Below are 14,739 nucleotides of genomic sequence, written 5' to 3'. Positions count from 1 at the left end.
ACATAGCCTGGCACAAGCGTCGTGGTGATGTCACCGCCACTTCGTGGCGAATGGCGGTTGTTGTGTGTGTGTGGTGTATGTAGTGTAGTGGTGTGTGTGTAGTGTGTGTGCACTGTCTGTGTCTACGCAGCGGTATTGTAGCGGTTAGCGCGCTGCACTACAAACCTGGCGAGTTCGATTCCCGCTCTCAGCCAACACCGGTGACGATTATTTGAACCGGTCCTGGGCCTCCCCTAGGTCCACTCGACCTCAAATGAGTACCTGGTGGCAGTGTGTAAACATCGCCACTTCGGTGAGACAAATGCGGCCGGGCGTAGTGCTGGCCACCCACCCCCTCGTGTGCAGTGCCGGCCTTGATAGGTGCTACTCGCGACCAGCACTTGCGCCCACAGTCTGTTCAAGGCGAGACGTGGGATCTTTGTTCTTGTTTGTGTGGCCACGGATAGGGGGAGGTCTCTCGCAATAACAAGGCCGAGTAAACGAGCGGTATTTTCGTTGAGCGAACCTTGTGCTGCTGATGAGCCACGGGAAGGTAAAACCAGTCCAGCGTTTGTGTTCTGAAACACATACTTCTGGGTTCTTCACTACTAAGGAATTCTGGTGTATTGTTTCGCGGATTTAGAATTAAGAGCCGGGGGTTAAGGATTAGGATTAAAGGTTAGGGTGCAAGGTTAGGGTTGATGGTGAAGGGTTCGGATTTAGGATTTGAGTTTAGGGTTTAAGTTTGGGCTTAGGATGTATAGTTAGGGGTTGGGGACTACGGTTAAGTTTAAGGGTTGGGGTTTAGGGCCAACGGTTAGGATTTTTCAGCGTGAACGATCGGAATTTGGTTTTAATGGTTGGGGTTAATTATTGACTCCTGGCTCGCATCGCAGCGCGGGTTCTGGTCCTAAGTCGCGGTTGCCACGAGCCGCGTCCGACAGAGCCATCCACCCGACTGTTGCTGGCGACTTTCGGAATTCGAAATCCGCGGAAGCTCGCTGGTCGCAGGTGAGTGCCGTGCTGAAGCGAACTTCTCTCCCCGATCCTCGGCCGTGCCGTGGTGTTTAACCAGCGGCTCTGTCGATGGGTCACGAGGTCACCACGGTAGCCGCCGGCCCGACTCGGTATCTCCCGGCGCGGCAGTTGAAAGCAACGCGGCGCGTCTCTCGACGACGCTGCTCCAGCTCCAGGTGCCCAAGCTCGGGAGCGGTGGCGGCTTGTGAACACGGCCCTCGGTTATCGTTTAACAACCCTGTCGTTTATTGACCGATACGTACTTAAGAGCGTGTGCGCGTGTGGTTAATTAATCGCTTTTTTTATCAACCGACGTTTCGGCTGTGAAGGCGTCTTCGGGTTAATCGGGAAACATTTGATACCTTTAAATTCCGTGTGATTTTCTTGAGGAATCAACTTTTGACTTTGATTTGATACCATTGGGATGCACAGAAATATATACCTATTTTTTTCATAATTTATTGTATTACTATCATATATTTTAACATAAATGTATAGCAAACAAATATTAATAATTTACAATCCTTTTCTAATCCACTGCTGGATTAAGGCCCCTCCCCTCCTTTCGCCGTGTCAGCGGTCCGGGATCGTTTTGGCCATACTTCACCACACTGGTCGGCGTGGCTCGAGGAAGGGGGGCGGCGGTCGAGTGGCCGCCGCTGATGATGGCTGCGGTGGCAAATCGAGCCGAGGTCGCCGGGGTGAGAGCGCAGTGCGCTAACCATTGCGCCACCGCTCCCACCAGATGCGAAACAATACAAACGAGACGGTACCTTAAATATATATTGTAATCGAATATGTGTTCTGATCGATTCGTTGGGGTTAGGGGGAGGAATACGGGGGACAGGGACCCTTGACCCTAAATCCTAACTCTACCCCTAAACCTATCCCCTTACCTCCAGTTGCCCCTAATCTCGTCTCGAACTCTTCCCCCAATCTCTTACTCCTGACCCTATAACCCTCACAGCAACAGCTGCCTCGAACCCTGACCCCCACACCGAGCAAGCCGCGGCCTCCGTGAGCCCGAGTCGCTCCGGAGGGTCCACTTGGCTTGCAGGGTCAGGGTGGCGGGGGGGGAGGTGAGAGGGGGGTGGGAGGGGGGGGGCAAAGGGTGGCGTTATGGGGGGGAGCGGGGAGAAAGGGTAGGAGGGTGACGAGTAGGATGGAGGGATGTGGGGGAAGATGAGTAGGATGGAGGGATGTGGGGGGAGATGAGTGGGATGGAGGGATGTGGGGGGAGATGAGTGGGGTGGAGGATTTACCGGAGTCGATTGACCAATCCCCCCACCCCTGACTCGCGTCTTCCCCCGCGTCCTGGACGCCTGCTTGGGGGTAGCAGGGAGGGGGGTGGGTGGGGGGGGTGCAGCATCTGCGCTCAGGAGCTCTCATCCACCACTCGAGGACGCGGTAGAAGAGATCCGTGAACACAGCCCGGTGTACACAGCCGCGTGTAGACAGCCGCGTGTCCACAGTGCGAGGCTTCTTCAGCTGCTGCGCTTCTCGCGCGTGGTCGCGGGGCGACTCCGCCGGGTGCTGCACTCGCCACCTGCTCGATCTGTGCTCGCTGCCCACTGGCCCCGTCTCTCGCTGCCCACTGGCCCCGTCTCTCGCTGCCCTCCCCCCGTCTCTCGCTGCCCTCCCCCCGTCTCTCGCTGCCCACTGGCCCCGTCTCTCGCTGCCCTCCCCCCGTCTCTCGCTGCCCACTGGCCCCGTCTCTCGCTGCCCTCCCCCCGTCTCTCGCTGCCCACTGGCCCCGTCTCTCGTTGCCCTCCCCCCGTCTCTCGCTGCCCACTGGTCCCGTCTCTCGCTGCCCACTGGCCCCGTCTCTCGCTGCCCACTGGCCCCGTCTCTCACTGCCCACTGGTCCCGTCTCTCGCTGCCCACTGGCCCCGTCCCTCGCTGCCCACTCCCCCCATCTCTCGCTGCCCACTGGCCCCGTCTCTCGCTGCCCACTGGCCCCGTCTCTCACTGCCCACTGGTCCCGTCTCTCGCTGCCCACTGGCCCCGTCCCTCGCTGCCCACTCCCCCCATCTCTCGCTGCCCACTGGCCCCGTCTCTCGCTGCCCACTGGCCCCGTCTCTCGCTGCCCATTGGCCCCGTCTCTCGCTGCCCACTCCCCCCGTCTCTCGCTGCCCACTGGCCCCGTCTCTCGCTGCCCACTGGCCCCGTCTCTCGCTGCCCACTGGCCCCGTCTCTCGCTGCCCACTCCCCCCGTCCCTCGCTGCCCACTCGCCCCGTCCCTCGCTGCCCACTCCGCCCGTCTCTCGCTGCCCACTGGCCCCGTCCCTCGCTACCCACTCCGTCCGTTTCTCGCTGCCCACTCCGCCCGTTTCTCGCTGCCCACTGGCCCCGTCCCTCGCTGCCCACTCCGTCCGTTTCTCGCTGCGCCTCCCCCCTCGTCACCGACCCACAGGACCGATGCTCGCCACGCGACCTCTGCTTCTCCCCTCTCTGCTCGCGATGCTGGGTTCGCAGGGGGTCTACGTGGCCGGAAGGGTGACCCAGGGTCCCCTCGGTTCTCTCGGACCCCTGGGCCCCCCGGCGCCCCCGGGGCGTGAGAGGGGACCCCTTCCCACGGACCCTGCGCCGCCCGCGCTCTTCACGATAGGTACGTGGCACAGACGCCAAGGGGGGACTGTCCAGGCTGGGTGAGCAGGTCGGTGAGTTGGTGAGGACGTACTGTAAGATTGGTGAGTGGGTAGATGGGTGGGTAGGTTGGAGAGTAAGTAGGTTGGTGAGTGAGTTAGTAAGTGGGTTGGTGAGTGAGTTAGTGAGTTGGTGAGTTAGTGAGTGGGTTGGTGAGTTAGTGAGTAGATTGGTGAGTTAGTGAGTGGGTTGGTGAGTTAGTGAGTGGGTTGGCGAGTTAGTGAGTGAGTTGGTGAGTGAGTTAGTGAGTGGGTAGATTGGTGAGTTAGTGAGTGGGTAGATTGGTGAGTTAGTGAGTGGGTTGGTGATTTAGTGAGTGGGTTGATGAGTTAGTGAGTGGGTTGGTGAGTTAGTGAGTGGGTAGATTGGTGAGTTAGTGAGTGGGTTGGTGAGTTAGTGAGTGGGTTGGTGAGTTAGTGAGTGGGTAGATTGGTGAGTTAGTGAGTGGGTTGGTGAGTTAGTAAGTGGGTAGATTGGTGAGTTAGTGAGTGGGTAGATTGGTGAGTTAGTGAGTGGGTTGGTGAGTTAGTGAGTGGGTTGGTGAGTTAGTGAGTGGGTTGGTGAGTTAGTGAGTGGGTAGATTGGTGAGTTCATGAGTGGGTTGGTGAGTGTGTTTAGTGAGTAGATTGGGGAGTGAGTTAGTAATCCGGTTGGTGAGTTAGTGAGTGCTTGGTGAGTCGTTTGGTGAGTCAGTGACTTTGGTGAGTTTAGTGAGCAGGTTGTTGAGTACATAGGCTAGTCGGTTCGTGAGTAGTTTGATGATTGAGTTTAGTGAGTAGGTTGCTCGGTGAGTTTGTAAATAGGTTGATGAGTGCATTAGTGAGTGGGTTGGTGAGTTAGTGAGTGGGTTGGTGAGGGAGTTGGTTTGGTGTTTGCGGTGGGAACTATATGTGTATATCCATGATAGAGGTTTTTTGGGTGAGATCTTTTATATAAATGTGTCGTTCAAACCGGCCACAGCCAACTAGTAAGGGTTGTCACGTAAACAGAACGTGCCAATTCGTCACTAGTACAGCACACCAGTGTGTTGGAGAGCCAAGCCACAACATTTACAATCTGAGTACGACGTTTCGCCAGTAATTACAACTAGCTTCATCAGGCGACAGCCAGATTTATGGATAAGTCCACCAGTTCTGTTCCTTATATAGAGGGGTGATGCATGGCGTCGCGAGTGGAGTTCAAGGCCGACAGTGAAATAGCGCGGCTGGCGGCACACCACATCCAGTATACAGTGAGGGAAAAAAGTATTTGATCCCCTGCTGATTTTGTACATTTGCCCACTGACAAAGAAATGATCAGTCTATAATTTTAATTGTAGGTTTATTTGAACAGTGAGAGACAGAATAACAACAAAAAAATCCGTAAAAACGCATGTCAAAATTTTTATAAATTGATTTGCATTTTAATGAGGGAAATAAGTATTTGACCCCTCTGCAAAACATGACTCAGTACTTGGTGGCAATCACAGAGGTCAGACGTTTCTTGTAGTTGGCCACCAGGTTTGCACACATCTCAGGAGGGATTTTGTCCCACTCCTCTGTGCAGATCGTCTCCAAGTCATTAAGGTTTCGAGGCTGACGTTTGGCAACTCGAACCTTCATCTCCCTCCACAGATTTTCTATGGGATTAAGGTCTGGAGACTGGCTAGGCCACTCCAGGACCTTAATGTGCTTCTTCTTGAGCCACTCCTTTGTTGCCTTGGCCGTGTGTTTTGGGTCATTGTTATGCTGGAATACCCATCCACGACCCATTTTCAATGCCCTGGCTGAGGGAAGGAGGTTCTCACCCAAGATTTGACGGTACATGGCCCCGTCCATCGTCCCTTTGATGCGGTAAAGTTGTCTTGTCCCCTTAGCAGAAAAACACCCCCAAAGCATAATGTTTCCACCTCCATGTTTGACGGTGGGGATGGTGTTCTTGGAATCATAGGCAGCATTCCTCCTCCTCCAAACACGGCGAGTTAAGTTGATGCCAAAGAGCTCCATTTTGGTCTCATCTGACAACAACACTTTCACCCAGTTGTCCTCTGAATCATTCAGATGTTCATTGGCAAACTTCAGACGGGCATGTATATGTGCTTTCTTGAGCAGGGGGACCTTGCAGGTGCTGCAGGATTTCAGTCCTTCACGGCGTAGTGTGTTACCAATTGTTTTCTTGGTGACTATGGTCCCAGCTGCCTTGAGATCATTGACAAGATCCTCCCGTGTAGTTCTGGGCTGATTCCTCACCGTTCTCATGATCATTGCAACTCCACGAGGTGAGATCTCGCATGGAGCCCCGGCCGAGGGAGATTGACAGTTCTTTTGTGTTTTTTCCATTGGCGAATAATCGCACCAACTGTTGGCACCTTCTCACCAAGCTGCTTGGCAATGGTCTTGTAGCCCATTCCAGCCTTGTGTAGGTCTACAATCTTGTCCCTGGCATCCTTGGAGAGCTCTTTGGTCTTGGCCATGGTGGAGAGTTTGGAATCTGATTGATTGATTGCTTCTGTGGACAGGTGTCTTTTATACAGGTAACAAGCTGAGATTAGGAGCACTCCCTTTAAGAGTGTGCTCCTAATCTCAGCTCGTTACCTATATAAAATACACCTGGGAGCCAGAAATCTTTCTGATTGAGAGGAGGTCAAATACTTATTTCCCTCATTAAAATGCAAATCAATTTATAACATTTGTGAAATGCGTTTTTCTGGATTGTTTTGTTGTTATTCTGTCTCTCACTGTTCAAATATTCATTAAAATTATAGACTGATCATTTCTTTGTCAGTGGGCAAACGTACAAAATCAGCAGGGGATCAAATATTTTTTTCCCTCACTGTAGCTCTCGCGATGGACTTGTGCCTACTCCGAGTCACCTCGCCACTTACCGCAGTCTACGCCAGCAACGCAGTCACATCTCGAGTGTGACACCAAGCCCTGGCACAGAGTTATCGGGGGCCTTCCCGCCATGGTTATCTGGAGGGCAGCGGACACTCTGTGCCACCACTTCCACCTCCCTCACCTCCCCCCCCCCCCCAGCTAAGCGGATTGGGGGGGGGGCAAGGAGAGCTCAGGTCACAGCGGGGGGCACTTGTGCCACTTAAGCTGTGGCCTACATTGATAGCGACCGAGGAGGAGGATGGTGGGTGGTGGTGGTGATGTTGCTGGTGATGATGTTGCTGGTGATGATGTTGTTGGTGGTGATGGTGGTGATGTTGCTGATGGTGATGTTGCTGGTGGTGATGTTGATGGTGGTGATGTTGCTGGTGATGATGTTGTTGGTGGTGATGTTGCTGGTGGTGATGTTGATGGTGGTGATGTTGCTGATGGTGATGTTGCTGATGGTGATGTTGCTGGTGGTGATGTTGATGGTGATGATGTTGCTGGTGATGATGTTGTTGGTGGTGATGTTGCTGGTGGTGATGTTGATGGTGGTGATGTTGCTAGTGGTGATATTGCTAGTGGTGATGTTGATGGTGGTGATGTTGCTAGTGGTGATGTTGATGTTGGTGATGTTGCTGGTGGTGATGTTGATGGTGGTGATGTTGATGGTGATGATGTTGCTGGTGATGATGTTGTTGGTGGTGATGTTGCTGGTGGTGATGTTGATGGTGGTGATGTTGCTGGTGGTGATGTTGATGGTGGTGATGTTGATGGTGGTGATGTTGCTGGTGGTGATGTTGATGGTGGTGATGTTGATGGTGGTGATGTTGATGGTGGTGATGTTGCTGGTGGTGATGTTGATGGTGGTGATGTTGATGGTGGTGATGTTGATGGTGATGATGTTGATGGTAGAATGGAGGATGGTGGTGATGTTGCTGATGGTGATGTTGATGGTAGTGATGTTGATGGTGATGTTGCTGGTGGTGATGTTGCTGGTGGTGATGTTGCTGGTGGTGATGTTGATGGTGGTGATGTTGATGGTGGTGATGTTGCTGGTGGTGATGTTGATGGTGGTGATGTTGATGGTGGTGATGTTGATGGTGGTGATGTTGATGGTGGAATGGAGGATGGTGATGAGAAGGAGGCTGCCATTGTGAGGGAGGATTACGGTGACGATGATGATTGGACGGGGAGGATTGTGATGATGGTAAACACGATGATGATGATGATGACGATGATGATGATGCCGTGCACTTCGCCGCCTTGCCTCTTAAACCACCACAACAACAAACAGGGATGCCTAGGGAGGCGGTAGGGCGCGGTGCGAGGCCCCCTTTCTCGATCCCCACTCATCGATCCCCACTCTACATCCACACGGGCCCCCACACCCCTTGACTTTGTCCCATGTCCCGTACCCACCCCTACTGCCCCCCCCCCTCCCCGGTCTGGGAGCTCCACCCCAGGCGAGGGGGTCTCGTGCCCCGACGTGGCGCCCCCCTTGGGGGGCTGGCTCTCTCTGGAGTCGCGGAACGAGTCGCTGGCGGGGGTCGGAACGGCGGGGGGGGCGCTGGCCCCGGGAGCGGTGCTGCTGTTCGCGTGCCGCGCGGGGTACCGCCTCACGGGGGGGGCGCGCATCACGTGCTCCCTGCGGGACGGGACCCCCACGTGGAGCGCAACCCCGCCCGTCTGCCAGGGTAACCCAGGACCCCCCCCCCCCCTCCTCCTCCTCCGTGTCAGAGTAGCTGCGCTACCATCCTAGGAGAGACACTGCAACACGTGTCTGGGTGACTACCCCATACCCCACAACACGTGTCAGGATTCTAGCACGTGCCAACACCTGTCTCGGACACCTAGAACTACCGCACTATACTCAGGTGCCTACCCCCCACCCGCCCCCCCCCCCCCCCCAAGTTTGTGTCAGCGTAGCTCCCCTACGCAAGCAGCTGCGGGGTTCTCACAGAGTGGACACCCCCCAGGTGTAAATAGCCCCCCGCCTCCCCCGTGTAAATACTCCCCCCCCCCCCCCCCCGGTATGAACACCTCCCGGTGAGTGTCGGATACCTTCCAAACACGTGGCGGATGCCCTATTCGTGCCACACACTCGGTGTGTATATAACCACCACGGCACCCAGGGCAATAACGCTGCGCCTGCCTTCACCCCCTGGCCCTGCCGCCGTCCCCCTAGAGGACGAGATGGGGTACCGCGTGGCCGTGCTGGCTTCCGTGGTGAGCGGCGCCCTCATCCTCGTCCTCTCCACCGCCTTCGTCTCCTGCTGCCTGCGCAACCGTCGCCTGCGACATCAGCAGCAGCAGCAGCTGCAGCAGCAGCGGCGGCACGAGGGGGGTCACGGGGGGGGTCACGGAGGGGGTCACGGAGAGAGGCACGAGGGGGGTCACGGAGCGGGGCACGGAGGGGGGCACCCGGAGGAGCACCTGGAGGAGCGGGAGTGCTCCGGGCACCACGGCGTTCGCAGAGGCCGAGCCGGAATCGAACCCCGGAGGTAGAAGCTCCTGCGGTCTTAAACTATCAAGCGATTTTACTTTTTATTTTACCAAGTAAGGCCCGCTGAGCTATATAGCACTTTTTTAGAAGAGACCTGGACCACAAATGACAGCTCAACGAAGTTGGCCTATCGCGTGGGAATTTATATCAACCAAATACTCTAAACGCGACCACGAGGAGACCATGCAGACTCCAAATATACAGCTGCCAGGGTTGTCATTGAATCGACGACCTCCTGTACACCAGGCGAGGTAGTTAACATCTCGCCACCGTGGCGCCCAGTGACCTCGCCACAATGAGCTCAGCAACAGGACAAATGACCTCGGGATTGCTGTGTTGGCAGTGATGCACAAGCACAGCCAATATCGACGACAGCCACCCAACACGCCCCGTGTCAACACTGTGGCTTTAAAACATTTATATAAGAGACGACGTTTCGGGAAATGGCCCTTCCTTGGAGTACCAGAATGTTACTGGGTATGGAGTTCAATAGCGGTGGTTACAGTGAGGGAAAAAAGTATTTGATCCCCTGCTGATTTTGTACGTTTGCCCACTGACAAAGAAATGATCAGTCTATAATTTTAATGGTAGGTTTATTTAAACAGTGAGAGGCAGAATGGCAACAAAAAATCCAGAAAAACGCATGTCAAAAATGTTATGAATTGATTTGCAATTTAATGAGGGAAATAAGTATTTGACCCCTCTGCAAAACATGACTTAGTACTTGATGACAAAACCCTTGTTGGCAATCACAGAGGTCAGACGTTTCTTGTAGTTGGCCACCAGGTTTGCACACATCTCAGGAGGGATTTTGTCCCACTCCTCTTTGCAGATCTTCTCCAAGTCATTAAGGTTTCGAGGCTGACGTTTGGCAACTCGAACCTTCAACTCCCTCCACAGATTTTCTATGGGATTAAGGTCTGGAGACTGGCTAGGCCACTCCAGGACCTTAATGTACTTCTTCTTGAGCCATTCCTTTGTTGCCTTGGCCGTGTGTTTTGGGTCATTGTTATGCTGGAATACCCATCCATTACCCATTTTCAATGCCCTGGCTGAGGGAAGGAGGTTCTCACCCAAGATTTGACGGTACATGGCCCCGTCCATCGTCCCTTTGATGCGGTGAAGATGTATTGTCCCCTTAGCAGAAAAACACCCCCAAAGCATAATGTTTCCACCTCGATGTTTTCGGTGGGGATGGTGTTCTTGGGGTCATAGGCAGCATTCCTCCTCCTCCAAACACGGCGAGTTGAGTTGATGCCAAAGAGCTCAATTTTGGTCTCATCTGACCACAACACTTTCACCCAGTTGTCCTCTGAATCATTCAGATGTCCATTGCCAAACTTCAGACGGGCATGTATATGTGCTTTCTTGAGCAGGGGGACCTTGGGGGTGCTACAGGATTTCAGTCCTTCACGGCGTAGTGTGTTACCAATTGTTTTATTGGTGACTATGGTCCCAGCTGCCATGAGATCATTGACAAGATCCTCCCGTGTAGTTCTGGGCTGATTCCTCACGGTTCTCATGATCATCGCAACTCCACGAAGTGAGATCTTGCATGGAGCCCCAGGCCGAGGGAGATTGACAGTTCTTTTGTTTGCGAATAATCGCACCAACTGTTGTCACCTTCTCACCACGCTGCTTGGCAATGGTCTTGTAGCCCATTCCAGCCTTGTGTAGGTCTATAATCTTGTCCCTGACATCCTTGGAGAGCTCTTTGGTCTTGGCTATGGTGGAGAGTTTGGAATCTGATTGATTGATTGATTGCTTCTGTGGACAGGTGTCTTTTATACTGGTAACGAGCTGAGATTAGGAGCACACTCTTAAAGAGAGTGCTCCTAATCTCAGCTTGAGCCAGAAATATTTCTGATTGAGAGGGGGTCAAATACTTATTTCCCTCATTTAAATGCAAATCAATTTATAACATTTTTGATATGCGTTTTTCTTGATCTTTTTGTGGTTATATTGTCTCTCACTGTAAATAAACCTACCATTAAAATTATAGACTGATCATTTCTTTGTCAGTGGGCAAACGTACAAAATCAGCAGGGGATCAAATACTTTTTTCCCTCACTGTAAACTAAAGAAAGCTGTGGTGCGGTGTTCCCACGTTGGTGAGCGGTGGCGCAGTGGTTAGCTCGCCGCGCTACGAACCCGGCTACTTATGTTCGACTCCTGGCCACGGCTAACATCAGTAGCGAGTGATGTTTAAACCGGGTCTGGGCCTCCTCGAAGTCGATTTAGCCTTAAATGAGTACTTGGTGCCGTGTGTAAACATCAATGTTGGAGAGGCAAAGGCGGCTGGGCGTGGTTCTGTCCAGCGGCCACCCACGTGCAGGTCTCACTTAATAGGCGCTCGCTCACAGCCTGTGTAGGCTACGCCGGGGATCTGTGCCTTGGTTGTTGTTCATGCAGCGAATACAAAGAGTTGGAACACATGGGTGTCCACCCACCGCTCACTCCGAAATCCCTCCACTCGCCCCCCACCAACCTCATCCCCCCATCACCCCCCTCTCACCCCCCCTCTCAACCCCGCCCCCAGTATGGAGTTCGTGGAGGAGCGAGAGGTGGGAGGGCGCACGGGGAGGGAGCGCGCGCGGGGGCGCGGGTACGACAACGTCGGCTTCCACGGGTGAGCGGGGGGGGGGCACGGGGACGTACGGAGTGGGGGGGGGGGGGGTGCGGTACGTGGCAGACACGGGGCACGTGGGAGACACGGGCGGACAGGAGGGGACACGGGAGACCGAGGGGACACGGGAGACCGAGGGGACACGGGAGACCGAGGGGACACGGGAGACCGAGGGGACACGGGAGACCGAGGGGACACGGGAGACCGAGGGGACACGTGATCACCGAGGGGACACGGGAGACCGAGGGGACACGGGAGACCGAGGGGACACGGGAGACCGAGGGGACACGGGAGACCGAGGGGACACGGGCGGACAGGAGGGGACACGGGAGGCCGAGGTGACACGTGATCACCGAGGGGACACGGGAGACATGCACCTTTGTTGTCATTCCCCGCACCTCCGATTAGCACGATTGGCTCCGTACTGTGCGAAAGAATTCAACATACCTGGAGACCTGGGGCAGGCAGAGGGGCACGAGGGGACACGGGAGGCAGCAGGGGATCTCTTGGCGATGATGCACCTCGATCGATCTCATAACTGTTGATGCTGCTGCTGCTGTTGATTATGATTTACGATGCTGCTGCTGCTGCTGCTACTTAAGGCGTCGTACATGATGATCATGATGCCTTGACATTATCCGGATTATCCTTCTGACGCTGCTGCTGATGCACCGCTGCCCACAGGCCGGACGACGCGCTGCCTACCCTCTGCTCGGCCGGCTACCAGATCTTCCCCTTCGCCCCGGGGCAGCCTGCCCCCGCGGGGCTGCCCCCGGGCTGCATCCCCATCGCCGTGCTCGCGTTGCCCCTGCCCGACCTGCCCCGGCACGCTGCCCCGCCTCCCCCGGGCCCCCCCGGGCGCGCGTCCCACCCCCACCAGGCAGGGAAGGCGCGGGCTTCGCGGAAGTGCGCCCGGTAGAAGTGAGGCTCTCAAGGGGGTGGTGGCGGCGGTGGCGGTGGTGGCGGTGGCGAGCTACTAAGGGGCGGGGGGGGGGGGAACTCTCGTAATTGGGAAGTTGACGGTCTCCGAATGTAATCAACGATGGTTAAACATGTGAGATGGACTCGCTCCCGTCGTAGCAATGTGGAATTTCCACCACCGCTGTTGTGGATGTCAATGCACGCGTGAGCAAAGGGACGTGGAGTTTCGGATGATATTGAGACGTGATCACGGGGGTGGGGGTCAGTGTGAAATTGTCACGTGATGGTGGGGGATGTTGGTGGTGGGGGGTGTTGGTGGTGGGTGACGACAGGGGGAGGTCCATACCCCCCCCCCCAGCCGATAAACAACAGTGCCGCCTCCCAAACAGTGCCCCCCTCCCCCCCATTCACAGTCGGCTGCTCGGATTGGTTGAAGAGGCATCAAGGTCAAGAGGTCACGGCAGTAAATGCCACTACCACCGCACCTCGCTATGGCTTCCTTGCGTCTGCCAGATTTGGCAGCTGCTTCACAGTCGACACCTCGTCACCTCCAAGGTGTCATCCCGCAGTCTCATCCCACGTAGCGCGATGAGACTGAGCAGAGAGGGCCACGCGATCCACGTTGTACCGACGGCCGCACACGCGGAGCGTACGGGTGTGGGTGGATTGTTGGTTGGTGGAGTGTGGCTATGGGTGGAGTGTGAGTTGGAAGTGGAGTGTGACTATGGGTGGAGTGTGAGTTGGGAGTGGAGTGTGACTATGGGTGGAGTGTGAGTTGGGAGTGGAGTGTGACTATGGGTGGAGTGTGAGTTGGGAGTGGAGTGTGACTATGGGTGGAGTGTGAGTTGGGAGTGGAGTGTGGCTATGGGTGGAGTGTGAGTTGGGAGTGGAGTGTGACTATGGGTGGAGTGTGAGTTGGGAGTGGAGTGTGACTATGGGTGGCGTGTGAGTTGGGAGTGGAGTGTGGCTATGGGTGGAGTGTGAGTTGGGAGTGGAGTGTGACTATGGGTGGAGTGTGAGTTGGGAGTGGAGTGTGACTATGGGTGGAGTGTGAGTTGGGAGTGGAGTGTGACTATGGGTGGAGTGTGAGTTGGGAGTGGAGTGTGGCTATGGGTGGAGTGTGAGTTGGGAGTGGAGTGTGACTATGGGTGGAGTGTGAGTTGGGAGTGGAGTGTGACTATGGGTGGAGTGTGAGTTGGGAGTGGAGTGTGACGATGGGTGGAGTGTGAGTTTGGAGTGGAGTGTGGCTATGGGTGGAGTGTGAATTGGGAGTGGAGTGTGACTATGGGTGGAGTGTGAGTTGGGAGTGGAGTGTGACTATGGGTGGAGTGTGAGTTGGGAGTTGAGTGTGACTATGGGTGGAGTGTGAGTTGGGAGTGGAGTGTGGCTATGGGTGGAGTGTGAATTGGGAGTGGAGTGTGACTATGGGTGGAGTGTGAGTTGGGAGTGGAGTGTGACTATGGGTGGAGTGTGAGTTGGGAGTGGAGTGTGACTATGGGCGGCCCCCATCCCAGCACTTTAGGTGGTGCTCCCGCTCAACACTTTATTTTCTCCTGGAAGCAAAACTGAGCACGGGGAGGGATGGTAGTGGGAGAGGGGAGCGGGAAAGGCCTCTCAGCCTCCAGCTTTACCTGGACACACCTGTGCTGTGCAGGTGACCTCACTTCTCTGCACCGCGTGGGGTCTCCACTCTGGGTCTAAGTGCCTTCTGCGAGTGTGTCTTTGTGTGTCTTTGTGTGTGGGGAGCGGTGGCGCAGGTGGTTTAGCGCACTGCACCACTAACCCGGCGAACAGAGTTCGATCCTAACGCCAATGGCGAGTGGCATTTGCATCTCAGACATTGTCCCCGCCCTCTACTGGGTCGACTCGGCTTCAAATGAGAACCCACTGCGGTGTTTAAACATCAGCACTGGGGGACAAAGGTGGCCGGGCGTGGTGCTGAAAACGCTACCTGCTCGTGCGCCGTTTTAGCCTTAATAGGTGATCGCTAACAGCACTTTCCCCAACAGTCTTTGCCGACTCTATGGGATGTATTTGTCTTTGTTGTACGATACTCACGATATGGGTGCTTCCGTCGTGCGGCGGTCAGCAGACCTGGCCGCCAGGTCGATCTCCCTATGCGGCAGTGTGAATGGGTTCGTCACGGTTCGTAGTTCGGCAGGTCGCGTGTGGCGGGGGGGGGGGGGTAA

At 55.3% G+C, this 14,739-nt stretch overlaps 1 protein-coding gene across 1 annotated transcript; it reads left to right on the top strand.

Moving 5' to 3' along the window:
- Positions 1-2,362: 2,362 nt before the first annotated feature.
- On the top strand, positions 2,363-12,584 carry SUSD3 (sushi domain containing 3). Its single transcript, XM_076066957.1, has 5 exons — positions 2,363-3,604; positions 7,964-8,194; positions 8,686-9,001; positions 11,543-11,632; positions 12,314-12,584. The coding sequence occupies exons 1-5, from the start codon at positions 3,415-3,417 to the stop codon at positions 12,546-12,548; spliced, it is 1,062 nt and encodes a 353-aa protein (XP_075923072.1). The 5' UTR covers positions 2,363-3,414; the 3' UTR covers positions 12,549-12,584.
- The last annotated feature ends 2,155 nt before the right edge of the window (positions 12,585-14,739 follow it).

The sequence above is a fragment of the Petromyzon marinus genome, chromosome 14 (assembly GCF_048934315.1).
Source record: "Petromyzon marinus isolate PM22_M1 ecotype Great Lakes invasive population chromosome 14, UKy_Petmar_22M1.pri1.0, whole genome shotgun sequence".
Taxonomy (NCBI): Eukaryota; Metazoa; Chordata; class Hyperoartia; order Petromyzontiformes; family Petromyzontidae; genus Petromyzon; species Petromyzon marinus.
The sequence above is the reverse complement of the archived record's forward strand: the minus strand, read 5'-3'. Positions and strand labels throughout refer to the sequence as shown.